Genomic DNA, 25,674 nt, shown 5'->3' on the forward strand with positions numbered 1-25,674 from the left:
GCCTGTGCTGCCCTCCGCTGTGAGCCACCTCACCCAAACGCTGGGTCCTGACCTGGTGGCTCCCTTTTTTCCAAAAGGTGGTGATAGACCAGACTGTGCCCCCCAAAGGAGGGAGGCATGGGTGGGGAGGGGACTGGGACCCTCATCCCTGAGAGCAAGGTGGGGTCCCGAGGTAGGCACACAGCACCGCATATGGGCTGGTTCACTTCTCATGACATGGAAATCATATAAATGATTCCCAAGCTGTTTATATTTTGGTTTTGTTTCTTTTTTTTCTTGTTTGTTTGGTTTTTGTTTTGTTTGTGTTTTTTAGTAGCAAAGCCCTTCTGCAAAATCATGTGCAAATACTCAGTGTGAAAATAGATTGACAGTGGAGTTGCTTTGGTTGACGGGGAGTGGGGGGCTCCAGGCCACCTCCTGCCTTCCCCCTTCTCCCCTGAAGTATCTCTAAGCACTTTCTAGGTTCCTGGAGCAGCTTCAAAATCACTCGGGTAGACCGTGTATGTGTAGACTATACCTGTGTGTATATACTCTGTGCTGAATAGATTTATATGGTATAGAGACTCCAAGGTCACTCCAGCCCTGAATTTTGGTTGCAAATGACAGAAATTGTGGCCATGAGAACATCCCAACAGCATTTTCCCAGTGGGTACAAGAGGGGAAGGACAGCCTCTGGGGTTTCCCATAACCTGGGCTGGGCACCGTCTTCCTGGTCCTCAACCCCACGTCCCGCCTGTGAGCACGGTGGATTTGGTGGTGTCAGGGAGTGCCTGATCCAGATTCTCCATCACACTGAAATATTGTTGGGTCCAGCTTCGGAAGGAAGGCCTGAGCTGGGAGGCCCTGGGAGATCATCTAGTCCATTCTCCCATTTGACAGATGGGGAAACTGAGGCAAAGGGGGCTGAGGATCCCTCAGCAAGGGTCCCACCCCACACCCATTTGCAGTCACTCTGCACTCACCCTGAGGCCAGGCGACCACTAATCTTTCTGCCTTGTCAGTTTGCCTCTGGACTTATCATATACGTGGAATCACATAATTTGTGGTCTGTTGTGTCTGGCTTCCTTCACTTTGCGTGATGTTGTCCAGGGTGATCATGTTGTAGCTTGTATCAGAGCAGTCCTCCACTGGATGGATGGGCCACACTTTATTTATTATCAGTGGTAGACATTTAGGTGAACATGCATGTACACGTTTTTGTGTAGACATATGTTAGGTGTGCCTATGAATGGAAGTGCTGGGCCATGAGGTCACCATTCAGCATTTTGAAGAACTGCTAGAGTAGTTTCCAAGGTGGCTGTGCATTTCACATTCCCGCCAGCGGTTCCCCACCAACCCCAGCCGCCTTCAAAGGACGCTTGCGCTTGATTCATTGTCCAGCATGTGGTCCAGTGGCTGCCACACAGACTGAAAAGTAGAGTCCTTAGTCCCAGCTCAAGGGTTCTGTCACTGTGGAGAAGGAGGAAGACATCTCTCAGTCACCACGGGGCAGAGGTCGCCCTGCTACACTCTCTGGTTGCTGTTAGGCCCCTGCCCCCACGTCCTCTGGGAACTGTGCCTCGGCTGGAGCCTGCAGCTGGTGGAACGCTGGCCCCATCCCCTCCCTGCCCGAGCCCAGCGCTGCCTAGCCTCAAGGCCTTCTCTGTCTTGCAGCTTATGTCCTGCCTGTGAAGGTGGAGATGGAGATGGTCATCCAGCAGTACGAGAAGGCCAAGGTCATCCAGGACGAGCAGCTGGAGAGGCTGACGCAGATCTGCCAGGAGCAAGGGGTTAGTAACTGCCGCCATGTCGGGTTCTGTCCAGGGCTCAGGGTGCTGGTGGTGCCCAAAGCCACAGGGGCCCCCGAAATCAGAGGCCCAGAGCAGGGGAGATGCATTTTGTCACTCGCGCCCAGCCTGAGGTTCTTTTCATTGACCCGTGGCAACCGGTCAGCTCTCCAACCTGAACCAGCTGAGTCACCAGCTCAGTTCTTGAGTCATCTTGGCACAGCAGCTTCTGACAGGGGTTGAATTCTGTCTGTTGAGTCTGCTGGGCCGCCCACCACCCAGGACCCGCAGACACTCCAAGAGGGGTCAGCAGTACTCTCTGCCCTCCAGGGTTCATGGTAAAGACTCAGAGACAGGGCAACAGGCCCTGTGAGGCCTTGCCGGGCAGTCACGGGGGCCAGGGAGAGGGCCTGTCCCCTGCTCCGTCCCCTAGAACTTTAGCCTAATCATGCCCCCCCCCCCCCATTTCCTTAATCTGTAGGATGTGATTGTGCAGGTAGCTCCTTCTGTAGGAGTTTAGGGGAGGGGACGACGGTGTTCAGCAGGTGCGGGTTTGCAGCAAGTCTGCACTGCTCTTTAGAAACAGCCCCCTGTACAAGACATTTGGTACCAGGTGTGCAGGGTGGGAGCGCACAGAGGGGACAAGCCAGCAAGGAAGGGGAACCTCACTGTCGGCCTCCACAGGCACTGTGGTTCCCTGCCCCCTGGGCAGCTGCTCCCAAGGGCAGGCCTGGGCCCCCAGCCCCAACCCCAGCCGAGCACCCGCACTGTTGGCCCCTGGCTCCTCAACCCCAGCCCCTCACAGCTGGATAAGGAGCTGGAGTGGGTGGGAAATCCGTGGAATGTCCCCAAAGGAGCACATACGCAGTCTCCCTACAGATTGTGCCCTCGGAATGTCTGTCACGGAACCAAATCTTTTTGTCCACTTCAGGAACACTGTGGCCTTTCATTTCAGCACAAGATGCTTACAGGTGCTGAGAGGGGACATCAGGGACACAGCTCTCAGGAGCACCTTGTCCAGGGGTTCCTGGGAGTGGCTGTTTGTGCAGGGTACTAGGCTGGGAAGACAAGTGTCCCAGCCCCTAGGAGGTGGGCACCAGCTGCATTCTCACCCATGCATCTGGGCAACCAGCAGCATTGAGTGCCCACTCTGGGCCCAGCCTCTACTGGGCACTGGGGACTGCGTCGTGGGCAGGATTTGACTCCTGCTGTGGCAAGGCTCTGGGTGGCTCTGGGTGACTCAGGGAGTTGGCAGGCCCATAAATAGATGGTGCCAGTCTGGCACTATGCCTGCTTTAGCAGGGACATGTAGGAGCTCTGCGTGCTGGGGGGCATGGGCCTCAGAGGTAGACTGGTGTCCAGAGGAGCTGACATTGAGTGGGGCCACCTGGGTAGAGAGGCTGTAGCTGCTACCCAGGGGAGGGAGGCCTGGGTTTGGGGCACAGGGATAAGCAGGAGAATGGGAAGCAGGACTGTCCTGGGTGTCATGCAGGACCTGGCTAGAGCTTGGTAAGGCAGCTGTCAGTCTAATACAGGTGTGGGGAACATCCGGCCCTGCCAAGGCAACCGCAGGCAGGACTTGAAATTCAATAAATCTAGGAGCTTTCTTCATAGCTAAATTTTAAGTTGATAGTTTTGTATGGCACATGAATGATGTTATAAATATCCAACTGGCTCTTGGCAGAAAAAAGTTTCCCCATCCCTGGTCTAATAGGAAAGCGAATGCTGTCCTCACACAGTTGGCCACATCAGAGACAGACACAAACACAGCGGCCCATCCACCCTCTTAAATTCACAGCCTCCCAGTCCTGCTGAGAGCAAGCTGACCCTCCCACTCGATTCACATTAACAGCACATGTGCCACATGGCTGAGAGCAAACCCTGGCGGCAACCCACCTCCTCAGTCTCCACTGTGACCCCATCTGAGCTCCAGGGGACCTGGTTCAAGTCACCCCCACATGCAGCCTCCTTCCCAGGGGTTCTAGGCCGGAGAGAGATTCTGCACAGGAAAGAGCCAGTAAATAAAGACGGATTCCCTCTAGGTAGTGACATCTGGAAAAGAGATGAACAGAAACAAACCACTTTAATTTAAAAAACATCTGAAGCCTGTCACCTTAGTTAAGACAGCAAAAAGGGCCAGATGGCTGGAATCCTGGGGATCACCAGGAAGCTGGGAGGAGCTGGTCAGAGCAGCCAGGATGCTGCTCTCCCAAAGCTTGGGGGTGCCCACTCCAAAGGCCGAGCAAACAGATGCCTCATTTTTAGCTGTATTTTAAGACCAGGTTTGAGACTTGACTGGGCAACAAATACCCTTAAGGCCATGAGAGTGTGGCTCAGGGGATGTCAGGAGTGGCCAGACCTTTTGGGAGAATAGCACCAGGATGGGTAAGAATAGGCTTTAGGAACAGAGTGCACAGCCAGCTCAGACACTTCCACCTGGAGCTTGAGCTGCAGACGGCCTGGTCGCTCTGGGCACTGATGGGGCCTCTGTGGGCCTTGGTTCTCCTAATCTGAAAACGGGGGATGGAAATGAAATCCATGAAGGATGGCTGTGAGATTGCTCAGCCTGAAGCCTGGCACAAATGGTGACCTGTGAGAGCTGACCCGAGCCAGTCTATGCCCCACCCCCAAACACACTCATGTTACAGATAAGAAAGCTGAGGCCTGGGGACTTGACCAAGAGCGCACATTGAGTTGGGGCCATTTAGAGGCAGGAATGGAGCCAGGCGTCCTACCTGTGAACACTGCCTTCCCAGCCTGCCTTGCTTAGGGGCATTTTCCACGTCGCTTTCCACCCACATCACTTCTCAGCTCTCAGTGAAAACTGTGTACGGCTCCCTCACAGGCACAGTCTCCTGCCCAGCCCCACTTCCAGGCCATTCTCATCACCTTTGCCATAGACGCTTGCTCTCCCTTCTGTCATTCTCAGAGTTCAGTGAAGCAATTTCCAAACCGAACTCGTATATGCTGCGTAAGAAACTGAAATTCACCAGAGTCCCAAGGAAATGTGTAGAATCTTAGTGTAAATGAAGTGTCCACTTTGCATTCACCCAGCTCTCTCTTGGGATGTGTTTGTATAAATATTTGCAGAAACTTCACTCCTCTTAGCTCTTTTTAAAATAAACTTTATTTTTTAGATTAGGTTTAGATTTATAGGAAAATGGTGAAGATCATTCCCATATCGTCCCCCACTGTTTTCTATACAATACCGTCTCGCAGTGTCACACGTGTTACAATGAATGGACAAGTACTGATATGTTACTCTTATAGCCCACACATTGTTCAGAGTTTCTTAGTGTTTGTTTAATGTCCTCCTTCTGCCTAGGGTCCTGTCCAGGGGTCCACACTGCCTTTAGCCTCCTTGTGTTCTGGGCTCCTCTTGTCTATAAGGTCCTCAGACTGTCCTTGTTTTCGGTGACCTGGACGGTTTGCAGGGGGACAGCTCAGTGTATTGCAGGCTGCCCTCTATTGGGATTTGTCTGATGTTTCTCATGATTAGGTTGCCGTTATGGGTTTTGGGAGGAAGACCCCAGAGGTGGTGTCCTTCTCACTGTGTCACATCCAGGGTGCACACTGTTGATGTGACATCACTATTGATCCTGACCATGGTCACCTGGCCAAGGCATGTTTGTTAGATCTCTCCACTGTAAAGTCTTTTTCACTCATCGTAGTTTTTTAGAAAGCGGAAATTGCTTCTTCCTGTGGCCCTGGAAACTCAGGTGACATGGTTTGCCAGTTTCTTGCATAAATATCTTGTGCATTTCATCTTCTGTGCCACATGGCCACTCATTTCTTACCACAGGCCACATCCTAGATGCCCCAGAACCACCTGTGTCACAGGTGAAAGGCCCCTTGCAGGGCATCTCCACCCCATGCCCTGGACTTGGCAGGTGGGGGAACCTGAGTCCCAAAGAAGGGGGAAGGTGAGCCCAACACTGCAAAGCAGTTAGGAGATTGGAAAGAGGGTCCCTTCTAGCTGATCCCAGTGTTTCCCCCAGGACAACACTGGCCTCCAGTCTTCACAGGGAGACAGGACTCGATGCCACCGTCATTCTGTCACCCCTTTTGAGCTCTGGGCTTACCACTCCTTAACAGATTCCTTCTGGAAAGGGGATTTTCAAGGGGCCAATGAGGAGGAGGAGAGGCCAGTCTGCCTCTCCTGAGCCATGGCTGGTCTGCAGCCAGCTTCTGGACTCCTCACTTCTGTGATGGAAGCAGGTAGCCTCAGACCCCTGATTTCAACAGTCCCTCAGCTGGAGGTCCCTTCCTGTTTGCTTTTATTTTGCTCTCTGTCTGGATCCCAGCCAGAATTTTCTTAGGAGTTAATCTCACGGGTGTACAGATGGGTTCCAGAGGCAGGAGGCCAGTTACTGTCCTACAGAGAGATGGTGGGAACATTCCATCTCTCTCTCTGCACTGTCTACTCCAAAGCTGTTTTAGCTGCAGTGATCAAGTGAATGCAATGATACGTTCTTCCAGCTCGACTTAGAAAAACACTTCTGAGGTTTTGTGTACCTTGTGCCCAGCCTCTTGCTCTAATTTCAAAACATGTTCTGAAGGCCCCATTGTACCTGCTCTTTGCCCTGGAAGCCTTGCAACAGCCTTTGGCCAAAATAGTACAGCCGGGCCCACAGTTGGAGTTTGTTTCTCTTCCCTGCTTGGTCCTGTGGGAAGGACAGAAGAAGTGAAGTATTCGTTCCTCAGCACCTTTTACCCTGAGATCGTTGGGGCTCAATCCAGGTGACTCAAGGCCCAATCTTCAAGGAGGACTTGTGGACCCCTGAGGGTGGCCATGAGCCCTGGGCTGGCCATGAGCCCTGGGCAGGCATCAGCCCCTGAAAGAGGATCCTGTGTGGGCAGCAGGGTTCTTTTTTTTACAGAAAGAAAGTTTATTTTACTTTCCCTCTGAAGGGAAAGGGCCAATGCATTACTAATCAATACAAGGGCCAGCAGGGTTCTAACTTCAGCTCCACCAGCAACTAGTTGTCTCCCTTGAATCTGTGGGCTCAGGTTCCTAACTGGAAAAAGTGATGCTGTAAGGATAGATTAAAGCAAGTGATGTGTGTGTGTATATGTATATATAAAGTCTGGCTCACTGTAGTCTGTCAGCAAATGTAAACAGAGAGAGAAAATGCCAAGTCACTTGTATAATGGTGACCATTTACAAAAGCACTGTCTCTGTCGTTGCTCATTCTGACTTTGATGGTCCAAGTTGGTAGGCTCCGTATTAGCAATCCCTTTAGAGATGGAGAGGCTGAGGCAGTGAGAGGCTGTTGCTCCGCCAGTGTCTCACGGCTGGGGGTGGAGCTCAGGGCTATAGAAGCAGGCCATCTGTACAAATTGCTGTTGGATGAGCAATGCCAGCAGCTCAGTCAGACAATCCAGAAATCTCAGTGGCTCGACACACGGAGTGTTTGTCACTCATGTTACAGCCGAGTGCACGCTGCAGGGGGAAAGGAATGGGGTAAGAGGCCCTGTTTCTGTAGTCACTGGCCTCCAAGCTCCCCCCATACAGTGGCTTCTCCCAATTACAGGTCCTTGGCATTTTCTTCCTTAACCCAGGGGATAGAAATGGGGTGGAGAATTGTGCACAGGTTTTTATTGGCCAGGCCTGAAAGTGGTGACTTTGCTTCTGCCACCACTTTGTGGGCAGGACTCAGTCTCACAGTCACACCTAAAGCACCAGGTGCTGACAGAGTGGTCTGTGTGCCCAAGGAGAAAACTGTCACCTGCACAGTGCCCAATCCATAAAATGAGGCCAGTGGGCTCATGACAGGTCCTGCCCTTTCCCCTCCCCATAATCACAACGATTGATTCTCCCTGCATAAGTGCCCGTCTCCTGGCCTGTTTCTTTAAGAAACAGGTGATAATCTTAACCCCAAGCTACAGACATTTCTGGTGGAGGCAGTTGGGGTGAGGGGAATGTCCTGCTCCTCTCCCTCCACTCACTTCAACCTCTCATGTTCTGGGGTCATGCCCGCTTGTTAGGGAACCTGGGACCATGTGCTCCATCCATGCGCCTTGCTGTGGATGCCCGGCACCCCCGAGAAAATATTCGCCTTCAAGGCTGGGCCACTGGGGCTTGAGGGTCAACAGAGCCTTGGGTGGGTCAGAAACAGCAGGAAAGAGGTTCTATCTGGACTCTGGGAGTAACACTTGATGCTGGCTCATTACAGAGAACCCCCCGGTTTGCTGCAGAGGCACAAGCTCCCAGCTCAGCACCATAGTCTTTGTTACTTGGTTTATTCAAGATTGCCACTGTGGGATGTCAAGTGTGTGTTTTTTTAGAACATGGAAAGTGATTTGTAAAACAGCCGATAGTTTTAATGACAAACCTATTTAGCTGATAAAATTAGCCATCATAGGAATAACTTATGTTATCCTTTTGCCATAATTTAAATTGATGGCCAGCTACCAGTCATCTTTAACGGTGGATGGAAAGGGGCCAAGTGTGAATTCGGCTTCACCCTGCTCGTAAATCATAAGTTTGCAACTGTCTCCTGATTTTTATTATTACCAACAATGGCAAAACTAATGGAAATAAACATTGGATGCCATCCCAATAGCAGATGGGTCTGAAGGCAGGGCAGTCTGTGCAGACAGCACTAATAGGATGGAAGAAAATTATTGGTATTGCATTAGAAACCATCGAGCTCTGGCCAAAGTGTGCATCGATCAGGCCAAGGTGTGTCAATTGCATTCCACAACCCAGACCATTGAAGGCAGAGATGCACTGGGGTTGCCACCCCAAGGGGGGTCCGCCCTGCCCGGCATGCATTTAAGCCCAGTCCAGCAGAAGGGGCCCACTTGCTCCAGTAATGCATGCTGGCTTCCCTGTGGGGCTGGCGGATCTTGTCAGGTTATTGGATGAGCAATACTTAGCTAATGACAAGCATTAAGTAGGGCGGTGACTGCACTTTCTTTCTCCGCAAGTCACAGGATGGGCTTTTTTCCCACTGGGCCAGTTTGCCATGGAAAACTCAAAGCCACCAGGCGCCTTCCCTCCCAGGGCCCAGGCCCCAGGAACCCCACAAACCTCAGTATGGGGTGGTTCTCATGCGTTTTTAGCAGTCTGACTGCGGGGCGTTTAGGTGTGGGGTCTTTGTATTTACCCTGCTTGGAATTCTCTGAGTTTCCTGAACTTGTGGGTTAATGTGTTTCATTAGATTTGGAAATTTCTTGGCCACAGTTCCTTTACTTATTGCTTCTGTCCCATCTTTCATCCTGCTGGAGTTCAGCTGCAGGTGGCTGGCCTGTGACCCTGCCTCACGTCTCCCCTACACCCTATTTTCCCCCCATCCTCCTCTCTCTCCTTTTTCTGGATGTAAGTTTTGTTTTTAAATATATTTTTATTGATTTTAGAGAGAGGAAGGCAGAGGTAGAGAGAGAGAGAGAAACATCAATGATGAGAGAGTCATTGTTCGTCTGCCCCCTGCACGCCCCCTGCTGGGGATCAAACCCAAAACCCGGGCATGTGCCCTGACTGGGAATCGAACCGTGACCTCCTGGTTCATAGGTTGACACTCAACCACTGAGCCACGCCAGCTGAGCTCTGGATGTAAATTTTTACATCTTTCTGTATAGACCAATCCTCAGGCTGTCTGGCCTGCATTCCCATGGAACACTCATGGGCAGCTTATCGATTACAAGTTATCAATAATGCATTTGTTCAGAGTGGCCTGGGAGGCCATTAGCTGGGTCTTCCGCCCTGATGAGCAGCCTTGGAGAAAGGGGGCTGGATATGCCCATGGGAAGTTCTGATCGGCCTGGGCAGGAGGGGTGGGTGCCCAGCCCCAGTAGCAGAGAGGGCTGTCTCATGGGCCCCTGTGACCTCTGAGATCTTGCTGCCAGAGGAGTGGCTTGAACCCTTTCCCCTGCACAGGCTACCCTATAATAATACAGCCCCAATTTCTTACCCTTTGAGGCCAACTGCCCCATTTGAGTACTGGGTTGTTGAGGTCCGGAGTGTAAGCCTAGTCTGAGACCAGAGTTAGAGCTCAGTCTGTGACTAGGGCTGGGGCTCAGTGTCAGGGCTCAGGTTTTGTTTCAGCTTTGGGCTAGGGTTGGGGCCCGGTTCCTGGCTGGTGCAGAGATTACAGTTTGGGGGGGTGGTAGGATGGCGGTGGTGTGCTGGGCTTCTTGCTGGCTGAGAGCCAGTGGCGCACACTTCTTCCCAGTTCTGCATGACCTTGTGCTGGTCATTTGAAATCGGCCATGGTGGGAGTATTTACACCACAGAGATTACCATACACTACAAATTAGGCCTTTTTTTTTTTTAAGGAAAAATTCTGATCTCCTTCCCCAGATTCCACTTGAAATCATCATAGTAAAGAAAAAGCTCAAACACGTGAGAATTAAGAAACTCTTCTTAAATCCTGCCCACAGGACAACAAGGATAGAGATTTCCGTGGATTTGGGAGTGGGGAGAGTGGATGAGGAAGTGCTGGCTAGTGTAGCAGTGGAGTAGGAGTGGAGTATTTGTACCTGAAGTGCCTGCGGAGGAAGAGGGGAAGGGAAAGGCGCTAATTCCACCCTCGGAACCCTGAGGCAGTTTGGGAGGAAGGGGGTGAGTGTGAAGCTGACCACAGGGGAGGGCTGGCTAAAGTTCTGTGTGTGTAATATTGGAACCCCCAGGCCCTTCGTCAAATCCTGCACGGCCAGGAGGCCATGCTCTACAAGAGCCACGTGCTTGTTCTCTGAAGAAATTGAACCAGAGGGCTCTGTGGGTGGGCACTGGGTTAGGCAGGGGCCTAGGGAAAGGGGCAGGGCTGAAAATGAGTAAGTGAAAGTCCTTCCATCCAGATGGGAGGGACCCTCTGCCCCTCTCCTGTCCTGCTCCCAGCACAGAGGCAGCCAGAGGTGTCCCCAGGCAGCAGGCTGAGGAACCTGCTGAAAAACTCCGTGGTCCCAGAGACAAAACCTGTGCACACTGACACTGGGGAGTTGCCCCGATGCCAGTTTGCTGCCGGGCTACCCTAGTGTTAGTGAATGCTTTGATTGTGTGTTTCACTATCAAAAGAAAAATAAAACATTAAAATAAATAAACAGAAAGATTGGAAGGTGCTAAATGCAATGCAGAGGATTCTAACGGGCTGATGTAATGGCGTGCCTGGCTGGCTGCCTCAGGTGGAGCGGGCCGCGTGATCTGGGCGCACAGGTGAACCCAGCGCCGGCTTAATGGATTCCAGGAACCACAGGAAGGCCGGCGTTGTGCAGGGAGGTAGCATGAGCACCAGCTTCCTCAGCCAAGAGTAAGGAGCTTGGGTTTTCTCCCACTGAGGTGTATGGACAAAGGGGTGACCTGAGGGTCCCCGTGACTCCTGTTGGAGTACACCGGCACAGGGCCGTAGAAGCTGCAGAGTGGTCCAGGTGAGAGCTGGCAGTGGGGCTGGACTGGGGCAGATGGTGGGGTGAGGGAAAGCCGGGAAGCAAGGGAAGTGACTGTGTTTGCTCCCCTAAAATGAGATGAAAACACCCGAGGAACAGGGTTAGGAACCTAGGAGGGGGCATAGTCCTGCAAGGAGACCCCACCTGCTCCTGGTGTTTGGGGGTTTATGGGAGTTTGTAAGAAGCCCTGCAGTGTGCTCTGAATGCTGGGTTGTAGTGAAAGGCTCTGTTCCACTGAGCCCCAAACTTGGCCTCTGACCAGGCACCTGGGAAGCCCCAGCATGTGAACGGCCATATCAGCCACCAACCCGAGACATCTGCAAGCCCCTCTGTAAGTTTTCCCCAACAAGAACATTAAACCAACCTCAGAGTGTGGGCAGCTTTTTGCAAAGTCTTATTGAAGCACCCGGGTAGTTCTGTGGGCTGAAACGCCCATTCTGTCGGTAAGGAAACGAGGCCACGTGTCAGTAAGTGCTAGAACCCTAGCCTGTTGCCTGGAGTGTCTGCAGTCCTCAGGACCCCTCCTGGACAAGCCATACGGGTGTCGCTAGAGGACGGATAGGTCAGTGGGTGCCCAGAGGGAACTTGGGGGGTGCCAGCTGGTAGCACCCTGGGTAGTCCCCTCTGTACGTCTTCAGTGCAAACACCTGAAGGGGCTTCAAACCCGGTCTCCCTGATGCCCCCAGTGTGCTTCCCACAAAGCACATCTGTTTCCTCCCCCACTTCACCAGGGGCTACAGGTGAGACATGGGACACACTTTATTACCTGGAGGGGGCTCTTGTGGCTCTAGGCCTTTGGGTGCTCAGAACCCCCAGGAGCAGTGTCCCAGACCACTGGTCCACACCCCACCTGCTTCTGCACGAACTCTACCCATGCCCCCACCCAGGTCCCCTCAGTGTGGCCCCCAACCCTTTCCTCTTGCAGTTCGAGATCCGGCAGCTGCGGGCACACCTGGCACAGCAGGACCTGGACCTGGCAGCGGAACGGGAGGAGGCGCTGAGGGCCCCACAGGTGCTCCACAGGCCATGCAGCCGTTACCATGTGGTAGAGGAGACGGCAGCTGAGGGCATTGAGGGTATTGTGGAGCAGCTGCAGCCCTCACCAGGTGAGTTGCCCATGGCCTCCCCTAGTTCCACCTTGGGGGCACCCCTCGCCTCTGAGATCTCAGGGTATGCACCCAGCTTCCTGGAGCTGGAGCCTGTCACCAAGGACTGAGTCCCATCCTTGGCCCATGATTTGGGAAGTAACTTCAGATCAGGACCACCTCTTTGAACCCAGGAGACACCGGTTTAGCCAAACCTCCTTGACTGACCTTGACATGATCTCGGTGTGTTGTATTGTCTCCTGCCTGTGGGCTCTGTGCTTTGTGTGCATGGTCCCCCAGTCCTCACACGACCCCTGAAGGAAGTGCGACGTCTACTTTATGGACGAGAACACTGAGCCCCAGGAAAGTCATCCAAAGCCACTTTCCTATCGGGCTGTCCAGCCCACCAGGGCTGGGATAGTAAGTCCAGGCCTGGGGCCAGAGCAGCCAGATTCTAAGCTCAGGGTACAGAAGGCCAGCTGTGTCACCTCGTACAGGGCCTTAATTTTACTAGCTGTTAAGTGGGAACATGCTGACCCTCCAGGGAATGCTCAGGGCAGGGGCTGCAAATGGCCTCCAAAGCTGCACATCAGTCCTTGTAGGTGTCAGGTGGTAGTGTGTTGTCATTGGGTGGAAGTACCCTCATCTGGTGACCTTGCCCTGTCAGGTTTGGGCTGTGTCAGGGTTTAAGGAGGCTGTGTTCTGATGGACTCAGGCCAAGGACCGGCCTCAGCTTAGGGGCCTCAGCAAAGCCCAGACAGCAGATCTCTGTCCCAGGTACTTTTCCTGCCCAGGTCTGAGTCCTAACTTGCACCTGAAAATGTGATCAGGTGGCGTTTTGTACCCCTCTGCAGAACTTTACATTCATCTGTGTTCAGCCAGAGATCAGGTTTTTAAAAAATATTTCCTTATAGGTCACATACATTATTAGTTTCAGGTTACAACATCCTTGAGTGGGCCAGGGAGACAGGGTGTCCCCGAGCTGATCTCACTCTGCCCAGGAGCTGTGTCGAGGGAGAGATCTACATGACATTGGAAATTATGGCTGGACAAGCTGGGGGTACTCTCGGCCACTCTGGAGATGGGGAAAGGGCAGCGTGTGTTGCTAACGTTGACCTTCAGGCCAATGAGGGCTCTGAGGCTGACCATGTCACAACTGTACACACACCACACCATCCAGGGATTAACCTGCAGACACGAGCGATAAGTCACAGGAGCACGGGGAGGTCAGCCCGGCAGTGTGGGAGTGCCAGCCCCTGCCCAGGCTGGAGGAAGCAGTGCCTGCGGTCACAATGCCAATCAGCTTGTGTTTAGGCTTCTCTGGCACAAATCATTTTTATAACCCGGGCTGCAAAGTTACAGGCATTGGGGCCTGCCAAGTTCACGGTGTAGTCGATAAAACTTTCCTCCCAAATTTATTGGTCTTTAAGCTTCCCCATAACTCACGAGTTACAGCCCCTGGTGGGACTGCCATGGTCTTAACCATATATCACAGTGACCCTCGGCAACCCACCACAGAGCTACAGCAGGCCAGCAGGTCCGGGCCTTCCCTCTGCCGAGCAGAGCTTCACTTGGAGACGACTGTGGCAATGAAGGCAAGTCCGGCTAGAGGAGGAGCTTGAGGGTCAAGCCAGAGTGGGCAACTCTGGGGCAGGCTAGGTGGGTGAGCTAGGGGGGCAACCTAAGAGCCAGATGGGGAGCTAGGGGCTGGGTGCTAGAGTGGTAACCTAGAGTGGGGTATTAGTGGGGCAAACTAGAGTGTGCAGTGAGATCGCAGAGATAGCCTGGGGAGCTATGGGCCCAGCTGGGGGGAGGAGGGGAGATAAAGTGGGGAGCTAGTGTGGGGTGCTAGGGGTCCAGCTCAGGGGCAAGCTACAGTGGGGAGATAGGGGCATGCTAGTTAGGGTCAAAGGTCACAGACTGGGCGGAGATAGAGGGGCTGCCTAGAGGGTTGAAGTACAGGGGGCACCAAGGTGGCCCAGCTAGTGTGTGGATCTAGCAGTCAGACTAGAGTGGGGAGCTAGGGGGACAAGTTACGGGTTCAGTCCAGTGGGGGGAGTTATAGGGGCTTATAGATGTGAGCTGGAGGGGCAAATGGGGGTTCGAGTTAGAGTGGGGAGCTGAAATAAGAAGCCAGGGCACAAGATAAAGTAGGAGCTAGGGAGGGGAGGTCAGGGGAGAGTTATGGGACAAGCAAGAGTGTAAAAGCTAAAGTGGGTAGAAAGGGTGGGGTGCTTGAGTGGGAGCTATAGGGGAAGCTAGAGGGGCGGGATGAAGTGGGGTGCCAGGGGTACCAGCTAGAGTGGGGATCTGGGAAGAACTTAGAGAGTCAAGCTAGGGAGGTGAGCAAGTGTGGGAATATAGGGGAGACAGTCTAAGGGGGGGGAACCAGGGGGGTTAGCTAGAACAGGGAGCTAGGTGGGGGGGGCTAGTTGGGGATCAAGGGTGGGTGGGAGCTAGAGGAGTGAGGTAGAGGGGTGAGTATGAGTGAGTATCCAGGGTGGGGAGTGCCTGTTAGAGGACCAAGCTAGTGGGAGCTAGTGCAGGGTGCTAGGGGGGATAGGTAGAGGCCAGCCAAGAGTGGGGAGCTAGAGGGTGAGATAGATTGAAGAGCTGAGGGGCTCCCTAGAGTTTAATACTGGGGGCAAGCTAACGGGGGAGTTTGGAAGTGGGGAAATGGAAGAATGAGGTGTTAGCATGTTTAGCTAAGTGGGGTGCTAGAGTAGGGACCTGGGGGTAGAGCTGGTGGGGTGAGCTAGAGTATTGATCTAAAGTGGGGTCTCAGGATGAGCGAGGGGTAAGCTAGAATGGAGTGCTAGGAGGACAATCTAGAGGGTCAACGTAGAGGAGTTCAAGGGGGCAAATGAGTGGGATGCTAGGTGGGCGAGCTAGTGTGAACCAGGGCGGGGACGTAGCATGGTGAGCCGAGGGGGGCTAGGTACCATGGGGGGGCTAGAGTGAGATAGAGGAGCAAGTTAAAGGCATGAGTTTGAGTATCGAGAATGGGGAACCAGAGTGGGGAGTTTGTGGGTCAGGCTAGGGTGGCCAGCTACAGTGGGGAGCTAGGGGACACACTACTTTGGGATCAAGGGTGGCAGGTTGGGGGGAGCTAGAGGACCAAGATAGAGTGGGGGACCAGATTGGGTAGATAGGGGGTGAGCTAGAGAGGCAAGCTGGGGAGACAAGTTGGTAGCTAGAGAGGCGACCAGCTCTTGGTGTGAGCTGAAGTAGGGTGCCAGGGGCTTGAGCTACAGGGGGGAGCGGGGGGGGAGGGCAAAATAGAGCAGTGAGCTGGGGTGGCATCTAGAGGGATGGTGGCCAGATTGTATGGTATCAAATAGTAGTTACTGTGTGTGTCTAGACATGTATACACATCTGCCCTCATCGGGACCCACAGGGGTAGAGGGTGACCTGTTACTGGCGCCTCTCCTTTCTTTGCAGACACTGGAGTCCCAGATCCAGCCGTGTGTGTGGTCACCACGGCTGCCATAGACGTCCACCAGCCCAACGTCTCCTCTGACCTCTTCTCGGTGGACGTGCCCCTGAAGCTGGGCAGCAAGGGCACCTGCGTGAGCTCCACCTCTGAGAGCGCCTCCTGCTCCACTGGCAGCTCCGTCACTGGGGTCCAGAGCGACAGCAGCCAGACACTGTGCTCCTCCAGGGACTGCAGCACCGCCCGCGAGTTGTCCTCTGAGCCCAGCCCCTCTCCCTTGCCACTGCCACCACCCCCCCAGCAGCAACATGCGGAGACCACAGTCCAGGACCTGCTGTCCTCCCTGTCAGAGGACCCCTGCCCATCCCAGGGGGTCTTGGACACAGACCCCTTTGTCCAGCCCAGCCCAGCCGGCTCCGCCCCAACCAGCCCCGAGCTGGAACACAGGGTCAGTCTGTTCAACCAGAAGAATCAGGAGGGCTTCGCTGCCTTTCCGATCCAGCCCGTCATCCACTTCCAGCCTGCTGCACCCACGCTGCAGAAGCTCAGATCTTTGGAATCCAAAGAGTAGACACTGCACAGGGTTCCTGAAGCCTAGAGCCTCCAGCAGGCTGGGTGGGAGAAGGGCAGACAGTCGGGGCCCCAGAGGCCATCAAGGGTCACATGAGGGACCCAGGAGCCCACCTGGCCTCTCTCAGGGTGCTGCCTGCCTCCAGGGAGGTGATTCCAGGACAGGAGGACACACGCCTCAGACCTCAAAGCCCGGAGCTGGTGCCTCCTCTGGCAGTGATCAGGGGAAGGCAGTGCTCACGGCTGGGGTTTTTTAAACCATTTTTACAAAAACCCGCCTGTGGCCCAGCTTCAGCAGGGTGTAGAGTCCAGGCCCAGCTCAGCCTCTGCCGTTGCCTTTGTTCCTGGTGCCCACCCTGGACCCTCGGGAACAGCACTGTGAGCAGGGGCTGTCCAGCCCCACCCCCCAAGCCCTCTAGTCCAGGAATCCTGGGTGGAGCCCACACAATCACAGAGACCGCCATCTGAGCCTATTTCGTTCCTCCTCATTCTCTCATTTCCGCATGAGCCTTTCTGAGTATTTTTAAGACAAACCCTAGTTTTCACCTTCACAGGACATAAAGGGATGAATTTGGAGGTGGGTGGGGGTGTTCTTGGGGGAGGGGACAGTCATTTTGCAAACTCAGCTTTAATAATAAAAACCAGCTGCACTGAGACTTAGGGTGGGCAGTTTTCCTTTGGTCGCTGGCTTAGGGGAAGAGTGCGGTGCCTCACTAGGGTGGGGTTCGCCTGGTGAAAACCAGTCTAGGGGCCCCAACCCCTCTGTGGTAGCCCTGAGGCCTTTTCAGAATGGAGGGCACCCTGGGCCCAGGCAGGAAGCACGCACATGGCCCGGGTGTGCGACTCTGGACTAGTCCCTTCCCTCCCCTCATCCCCCCACCTAAGTGGAGGTCAGAATTCCACCTTTCTTGCTGACAACTGCCTAACCCAGCCCCCCCACCTGGGATTTCGAACTCGGCAGGTGCACAGCTGAGCACCATCCTGACACCCGCTTCTGCCTGGCATCAGTGGCTCCCTTCTCTTCCTCCACAAGCCGGCAGGAACCCTGGCCATTCTGCCCTCCGGACCACCTGCCCAGGCCCAACCTCTGGCTCCCGTCTCCTTCAGTGCACCCTCCAGGCTGCTGAGCCTGATCCATCTCCCTCGCTGAAAAGCTTCCAAGGTGTCGGGTTGATAACCACATTTAGTTTTACGTACCCCAAAAAAAGGGAGGTGGGGGGATTGGACTCCCACTGTCTCACCTGAACTCCTTGGCATGGTCAGTCCCTTCACGAACTGGCTTACCTGCCACTCTGGCCACCCCTTCTCCCTTCGGTCTCGGTCTAGGTGCTCAGTGTGTGAATGTCTCAGGCAGGCACCTGTGGCACCACGGAATCACATGAAGGCAGTGATCCCATGGCTGTCAGCACCTGCTTCCCTGCCTGTCTCCCTTCAGTTCTGAGCCCAGAATCCTGCATGAGGCACAGGCATGGGAAGTCACTGGGGACAGCTGGCTGCGCTGGAAGAAAGGGAGGAAAATTAGCACATGCAAACCCAAGATCAACCCCCTGATTCACAGGGAGATTAGCAGCTGTTTAAAGTGGTAAAGGAATCACTGTCTAACTGAGCTGGTCTGGGGATGTCATCGGAGGCATTCTGGGTCCCTAACAGCAGAATCACAGCTTCCACTGCCGAGCAGTCTACTAAGGCCTCTCCTGGGCTGCTTTAATCCCCAATGACCCTGTGAGGTGGGTGTCACTATCTCCATTTTACACAGGAAGAGCCTGAGGCTCAGAGAGACTTCAGAACTCTCCTAAGGTCAAACACTAATGAGAGGCACTGAAACTGGATCCCAGATCCACCTTGCAGTGTGCTAGGTACAGTGCTCCCAGGCTTTACAAAGCAAAATAGTCACGCTCAGCTTCTGTCACATGAAGGGCTAGAGGGCATCTCATGATTTAAGATCTCTAGGGCAAGAGCCAGCAGGGTCCTTGATTAGTGTTCTGCAGGCTTGACACGAAACAACCACCGTCCTCCTCAGCCAGTCCCCGCTGGCTGAGCGCCCATCGACCAAGCTGGGTAGTGTTGGCCGCCCCAATGGGTAAAAGGGCCTGTCCTGAGACAGAGGTGAGACCCAACTACTAGCCAGCACTTGCCTCTGCTGTGGACTTCTACTCCAGAGAAACCGGAAGACCGAAAGGACAGCAATGGGGGACAATGCTAGGCAAGTGTCTCTTGCTCTGTGCCTCAGTTTTCCCACCTAGAAATGGGGTCTGCAGAACAGCTTCCGTTTAAAAGCTGGTCTCAGGATAGTTACAAATCACTGTGAGGTGAAATTCTGCCTGAGCAGTTCTACCTGTGTTAGAACTGCTGCACAGCCAGATTAAGACGGGAGGGAAAGATAGTAAGAGGTGGTCCCCGCCTCTGCAAGGACAGTCCACTGTCACAGCTTTAGAGGGTGCACACTTACATGCCAGGACACAGGCACAGAGTACAGGAGGTGAGAGTAAAAGCTTTGGCTCTCACGGCTCCCCTGGGAGGGCCCATAGCCCAGAATCTGGCTGGTTGGCAGCTGGGGGGCAGGTGGAGATGGAGCAGAGCACTCCTGGGAGGCCTGCAGTTCTGGGCAATGACTCTCCTTTCAGAGAGCCCCTTTGGTGCTCCCCCTGAAGGGAGAGGGTCTGGATAACAGCAGTTGTCTCCTGGAAGTCAACAAGAGGGTGATAACAATAATGGCTTCCATTCATTCACTTCCTACTGTGACAGGCTCTTTATCATAGCCCTGCAGAGTGGGTGCTGTTTTCCCTGCTTTAGAAGAAAAAACAGGCACAGAATGATTGATGAAATGACCTGCCCAAGAGCACACAGCTAACTAGTAAGCTAGTGGGAGGGTTCAAATCCAGGTCTGTCCAGGTTAGATGTCATACTGGAGATGGAAAAATGATCCACCTGGAAGGGGACACAGCCAGAGACAGAAGTCAGGCCTCCGGTCCCCAGGCAGTTGCCATCCCTCAGCCACCCTCTTTGCGGAGCCCTGTGGGCCCTCCTGCAGGGCCAACCTCCCTGCTCAGCCTCACCACCAGGGCTGGAGAGAAGCCAATCTTGTGGCCAGGGCGCCACCCTGACAATGCCAGCCCTGGCAGCAGGGGTAAGGCTCAGAGCCAACAGTGCTGTTGGCCAGCCCCCAAGAGAGCTGGGCCACAGCCAGGCAGGCCTGGCCCACAGTCCACTTTCCCTGAATGACTCAATGGCCCCTCTGCAGCCAGCCCTGGGCAAGGCATCTAACCCAACCTTGCCTTTTCAGACCGTCACACAGACACGGGCTTTCACAGACCAAGCAGTTAGAGGCGTGGCTGTTTTCATTCCCTCCGTGACCTTCAGCTCAGAAATGCCTGATCTTGTCCTGGTGCTCCATCCACAGTCCACTGTGATGCGATTTCCTGGTCTCTAAAGAAGACTAAGCAGGGCTGTGGAAAGCTCACTAAGCTAATAGGACACTTGTTCTTAACAAGGACACTGACAGCAGCTCTGGGGGTGACATAGATAACCCCAGGTTTCAAAAGACATGTCAGGGCTGGAGAGATGTCTGGACCTCTCTACCTCAAATGCTGCTGGGCATATAGGGTGTGTCAGTGCCCAGGCACCTGTACTCTGAGCCCAGCTGTTTCTGGTTTGCTATATGACCCCATTCCCCCCAAACACACCCCAAGAGGAATAACAACCCCCCCCCCCCCCGAGGGCTGCTGGGATGGCTAATGACATAATGGAGGAAAAGCCCTTTGAGAATGTTTCAAGGGAGACACAGCAGAAACTATCCTCATTAACAATAGATGCCTGGGATGTTCACTGCCTGCCCAGGCTCAGCACTTCCATGGATGGCTGCCCAGGAGATGCTCAGTTATTTCGCCAGCTGCTGCTGAAAGTTTGGGGTGGGAAGGGTGGTAATGGGGTGTAAAGGTACTGAGAGGCTGAGAAGACATGTGCCCTGTCCCTAGCCCAGGCACTGCCTGCCCTTCCAAGCTCATCCCTGCTCACACATCCTCGTTGGTGCCCCTATAGATATTGTCCTGGAGTCCCCAGTTAGGTAAGAGCACGCTGCTGTTTCCCTGACAGGAGGTACCTTACCTGTCTTCCTTTGCCTTTTCCAGTATAAGTCAAATACCTACATTTCCCTGACATGACTGCGCAAGGAATTCATAACTACTATGGATTTTTTTTGGGGGGGGTGCTGAAAAGTTTGGTACTGTTTCCTAGCAAATAATTTAATTATCCAAAGAAAATGATGGGACATTTGCCTCTGAATTCATTGCAAGCTACCAAAGAGACACGCTGGCATCATGTCATTCAGAGCGCCAGGCTGCAGCACGGGGACAGGCTGCCTACTCGGCCTGAAACAAGCAAATGAATTAAATTCACCACCCTGGAGATCAATCAGGGCATTAAACACTGGGATGAATGTAGTAAACCTCTTCAGTGCCTGAGATTTACGGGGTATCTTTCACCAAGCATTCTAGGACCCTCCCCAACACCAATTAGGCCTTATAACTAGGTAGACTCTCTACCTCCACTGTATAAAGAAGGGGCGTGGGTTCTGGGGCTGGGGTATGTTAAATGCCACAAGGGACAGCCAGTGTGCAGACCAGTTCCAGAGTGTAGTACAGAGCCCTGCATCCCTGGGCAGAGTAGCTCAGAATGGAGGGATGCCAGGCTGGGACTCGGGATCGGGGCCCAGAGTCCATCATGTTCCTCATGCTTCTGGACTTCGTCTACACTGGCCTTCTGCCTGGGACACACTTCCTCACTGGCTGATTTTGTGCCCCTTCTGCATTCAGCTCAGCTCTCACCTAGCTCCTTCCACTGCGCCCGGCCCACCCAGGCCACGTTAGGTGCCTCCCCTCTTCTCCCCAAAAGGGAGATATGACATGTGGTTAAGAGCAGACTTTGGCCTAAGGTCATTGTCATTTTCTCATATGGACAGTGGGGAATAACACTACACCTTGCAGGGTTATGAGGCTTATAGAGGATAACGTATATAAAGGGCTCAGCACAGAATCTTGGGCGTAAAAAGCTCTCAAAAATAATTACCATCACCATCTACCTAGCTGTCTGAGATCTGCCAGCACATTCACAGGTTAAAGCTTGAAGATACCTTGAAAGACAACCAAGTTCAATTTGTCATTTTACACATGAAAATGATGCATAAAAGGAGATGGAACATGACACCAGGCTGTGTCTGTGGCAATAAGAGAACCAGGACAAGAACCTAAGTATCCTGGTGACCAGCCCGCTCTGTGCTCAGCCTTCCCTGTGGTCCCAGGTCCCAGCCCCAATGTCCCCCTGCAGCGCCACTCTGGGAAGGGGAAGAGCCCTGCAAGCGGGAGATGAGTGCACAGAAGGGCAGCAGGAACCTGCCTTTAACCATGTGACCAGTGGTGGGAGGCAAAGGCGGTGAAGCCCAGAGAAGCTTCACCAGGGCCTGAGCACTCCACAATCCAGGCGCTCCAGAAAGGAAATGCCAGCTTTCTTCCCAACAAAGTCCTCCTTGCATCACTGCTCCATGCTCCTAATGACAAATCAGAGGAGTCCTGCAGAAGCTGGAAGGTGTGGGAGGGGAGCCTGGCATAGTGGAAAAGCCAAGTCCCCAGACCTGGAGTCCAGTTCAGGGTCCACATCTCACTGACTGCTATCTCTCGTCAGTCACCTCTCAGCCAATTTCTTCATCCAGAAAGTAGAGGTAGTAACACCGCATGCATTACTGTATTAGAGAAGGACATGTAATGCACCTAGTAGGTTCTCAATAAGTAATACTGGCCATAAGTGCTGGTTTGTGTTCCAGTTCTACCACTTGCTTTATGACTGAGGCAAATCACCTTTTTTACCCAAGAGCCTGATTTCTTCACAGTTTCTTACCCTTGCCACCTCTGATGTAGCACTTTAAATGAAATTACTTTATAAACCAAGGATTATCAACAACTCTTCTTCATTTGGGTTTCCCACAACTGTTTTTAAACCCAGGGGTATACTAAATTGTGGCAGTATATCACCTTAATGGGCTTCCTATAAGGTTCTTAGTCAAGTCACCTTTAGCTAACCAATTCTATGTTATAATCAGGAGTGTCCTCTGGGTTACCCAGCCTCTTAAGGCCACTTTTCTGTATAACAAAACAACAACCCTTCAAGAGAGACAGTGTGAAATGCAACCTAGCCAACCCTTCCTTTCAGAAAGAGAGAAAAAAGAGCACTTACAGCTGGGGTTTCAAACCCCCCAGCACCGACACGCCCAGGCTCTGCCAGCAGCACACTCCCACTAGCCTGGAAGAGCCCCACACTCTGCCAGCCTCGCCCACAGCTCTGGACCATTTCCAGTCTCTGGGGACCCATTCTGTAACCAAAGAGCTTTCAGCCAAACCCACCCAGGGCACAAGGCCGTAAGATTCCTGCAACAGCCTCCTAGTCACTTCCATCTCCTCCCTCCATCCTTCCTGAACACACCACTGGGTTAGGTTCCTTCTCCAGGTTAGGTCACGGGCCTTCCTCACAAAATGTCAGTGGCCCCCCTGTTGCCAGGAGGGAGGCAGGACCTCAGAAAGTGACACAGCTCTTTGTGGAACATTCTTGATATGCTGGCATATTTAATTCCAATATTACAAACAAGGAACAAAGACCAACTAATAGAGAGTATTTCTAAGTATTCAACACATGTCCACTAAACAAGCTGTGGTGGGTCCATGGCTGCTGGCTGCCTCACTTCATATGCATTTGCTACTCGTCCATTCGCTTTGCTATCTGCTTACATTCCTAAGGAGTAACAGCCATCAAAGTTTTAGAAAAATGTAAGACAGACCTACAACTGGGAAAATTCTATTAATTTTTCCTGCAAATCAGGAAAAGATATATACCTTTCACAGTACCAGCCCTGGTCCAGCTCCTGAAATGGTATTACTTGAGGGCAAACTTTGAGAACCACTGACCTATGAGGAAAAAGGCCAAACTCCTCAGCCCATCAATCAATCTCTTCCAAAACCCCTTCCCTGGCATGCACACCCCCATGTTTCTGCCCTTCACTGCCTCAATCATCTATATGAGCTCTGATCTCAGTTTCCCCTTCTGCTCCAACACGCTAATACTGGAGCCTCCCCGCCAGGATGACAGGGCAGGCTCACAGAGGGAGACCTCTCTGATACGTTCTTGCTGACTTTTAGGCCGTCTGCTTTTCTAATCACTGGGTCTCACCTCATCTTTCCTGGTAACTGCAAAATCTTGAGCGTTGGGCCCCAGTGGCCCGTATTCGCAGAGCCCAGTGGGGTGCTGTTCTTCCAGACCACAAGCTCTCCATTCAGGACAGGCTGGGCCACTCTCTCCTGGGTGTTTGCTCCAGAACCTGCATAGCACAGCTGGTGAGCCAGGGAGCCCAGCAGGCACATTCTGCACAGAACTGCTGAGCCCGCAGGGCTGGGGAGAAACTGGACCCTGTGTTTTCTCAACCACTGAAAAGCTGAGTGAGGGGCCATCCTCCTGATCCAGATGCCCTCTCAGGGATGCCCTTCTACGTGAATATTTCTGCCCAAGTAACCAGGCCATCAAATTCCCAGGGGCTATATGAGGTGGACCAACGACCTTAAATGACTCGGGAGAAAGGCAGGAAAAGCACACACACCAAGGAAAGCTGTCCGTAACACCTTTCACCCACACTGCTTTCAGGGCCACAGCTCTGGGCCCTCAAGCCAGATGCAGGGCAGTCATTGGAAGCTGACAGCTTGTTTCCACTAAAACACATAGATAAAGGGCACGTCAAACCTTCTGGCATATGTAATGTCGTAACAACTTGTCCCCACCTCACTCAACTGCCTTCTAAAGGTAAAGTCTAAGTGGGTACTCAGAGGGTCTTCGGAGTTGAATAAAATGCTGCTGGAAAGACAAACCCAGAATACCATCTCTCCTCCTTGCTGAGGACCCTGCGTGTGCCCACCCCACCCCTCAGCACTCAGTGCCCTTTACCTGAGGGTGCTGTGCAGCAAGTCTCCCTGTTCCTGCAGCCGAGGCAAGACAGAAGCACACCCTGGTGATGCCACCGCTCTGAAGCCAGACTTCCTGGTTTCAAATCCTAGCTCTCATTTATAAGCTGAATTTGGCAAGTTATATTACCTCTTTGAACCTCAGTTTCCTCATCTGTAAAATAGTAATATTAACAGCATCTATTTTACAGGGTGGTATGAGAACTAAGGGGTTTAAAGTGTATGAACTGTTACAATGGTGCCTGGCATACAGTAAGAACCATACTTACGCTATTATGATGGTGATGAGTTGCAGCCAGTAAACGTAAGTGAACAGCTGCTTGGGGTGGAGCAGTCACGACTGCAAGAAGCCAAAGGGAGACAGACCCAGCAGCTCAACTCTGAGGCTAGGAACCACGCCAGGGTACAACCTGAGACAGTCCTCCCTTTGCTGTCTCTCCTGTCCCAAGTTATTGTCTCCAACAGGCATGAGGGGTAAATGGAGACACCCCTGAGCAAGGCCAGCTCCCCGGGGAAGAGCCTCAAAGACAGCAACAAAACATGGGAGTTAGCTGGGCCGGCGTGGCTCAGCGGTTGAGCATCGACCTATGAACCAGGAAATCGGGGCACGTGCTGGGTTACCGGCTCCATCCCTAGCAGGACACATGCAGGAGGCAGCCGATCAATCTCTCTCACTGATGCTTCTCTCTCTCCCTTCCTCTCTCTGAAATCAATAAAATATTAAAAACAAACAAACAACAACAACAAAAAAACCATGGCAATTACTTTCCCAAAAATGATTCAAGCATGTGACCTTGGACAGGTCACTTTACCTTCTTCACTTCTTCCACAGTGTCCCCATCCATACAAGGGGCTGGACGGATGACTGCGCAGCTCGGACACATTAGGACCTATGGCTGACACAGAGCATCACTTCACTCCTTTCCTCTTGCCTCGTTAGCAGAGGTTGAAATGCCAGAGACATTTAACTTCTAGAAGTGTTTCACAGCAAATGATTATGACACAAATCAAAAAGGTTCAGCTAGTCAACTCTAGGCTGGCCCCTCCGTTCCTCCCACATGTATCACTGGTGACTTCCCATCTCTTCCGTGCTGTTTCCCTTGTTCTGTTAACTCCTATTACTACTGCAGAGCTGCTTCAAAGTGGCAGCTCTGTCACAACTTACCTGCTACTCCTGGCCCTCCTATGGCCCCAGAAACCTGTCCATGCTGTCTTACAGGCCTGGCCAGAGCCTCCCCAACCTGTTCTGGGCATGCACTCACACAGCTTCTAGCTCCGTGTGACACTCTCAACCTCGGCCATGCCCTAGGACAGCAGAGTGAGTGCCGGAACTAACCACAAGTATGGTGACTCACACGCCTGGCCGCTTTCTGAGAGAGCTCAAAGGAAGCCATCAGGAGGGCAAACGAACAGCCAGAGCATTCTCTGAGTGAGATTTT

The 25,674-nt window shown here is 53.0% G+C and overlaps 1 protein-coding gene across 2 annotated transcripts in view; it reads left to right on the forward strand.

Moving 5' to 3' along the window:
- The window catches only part of TMEM266 (transmembrane protein 266), a 50,501-nt gene extending 33,605 nt beyond the window's left edge, over positions 1-16,896 (forward strand). For both annotated transcript variants that reach the window (XM_081124463.1, XM_081124462.1), the window contains exons 8-10: positions 1,654-1,769; positions 12,079-12,259; positions 15,680-16,896. In XM_081124463.1, the coding sequence (XP_080980589.1) occupies positions 1,654-1,769; positions 12,079-12,259; positions 15,680-16,242 (860 nt within the window). In that variant the 3' untranslated portion in view covers positions 16,243-16,896. The remainder of the gene's footprint in view (positions 1-1,653; positions 1,770-12,078; positions 12,260-15,679) is intronic.
- The last annotated feature ends 8,778 nt before the right edge of the window (positions 16,897-25,674 follow it).

The sequence above is a fragment of the Miniopterus schreibersii genome (assembly GCF_964146895.1).
Source record: "Miniopterus schreibersii genome assembly, chromosome: 22".
Taxonomy (NCBI): domain Eukaryota; kingdom Metazoa; phylum Chordata; class Mammalia; order Chiroptera; family Miniopteridae; genus Miniopterus; species Miniopterus schreibersii.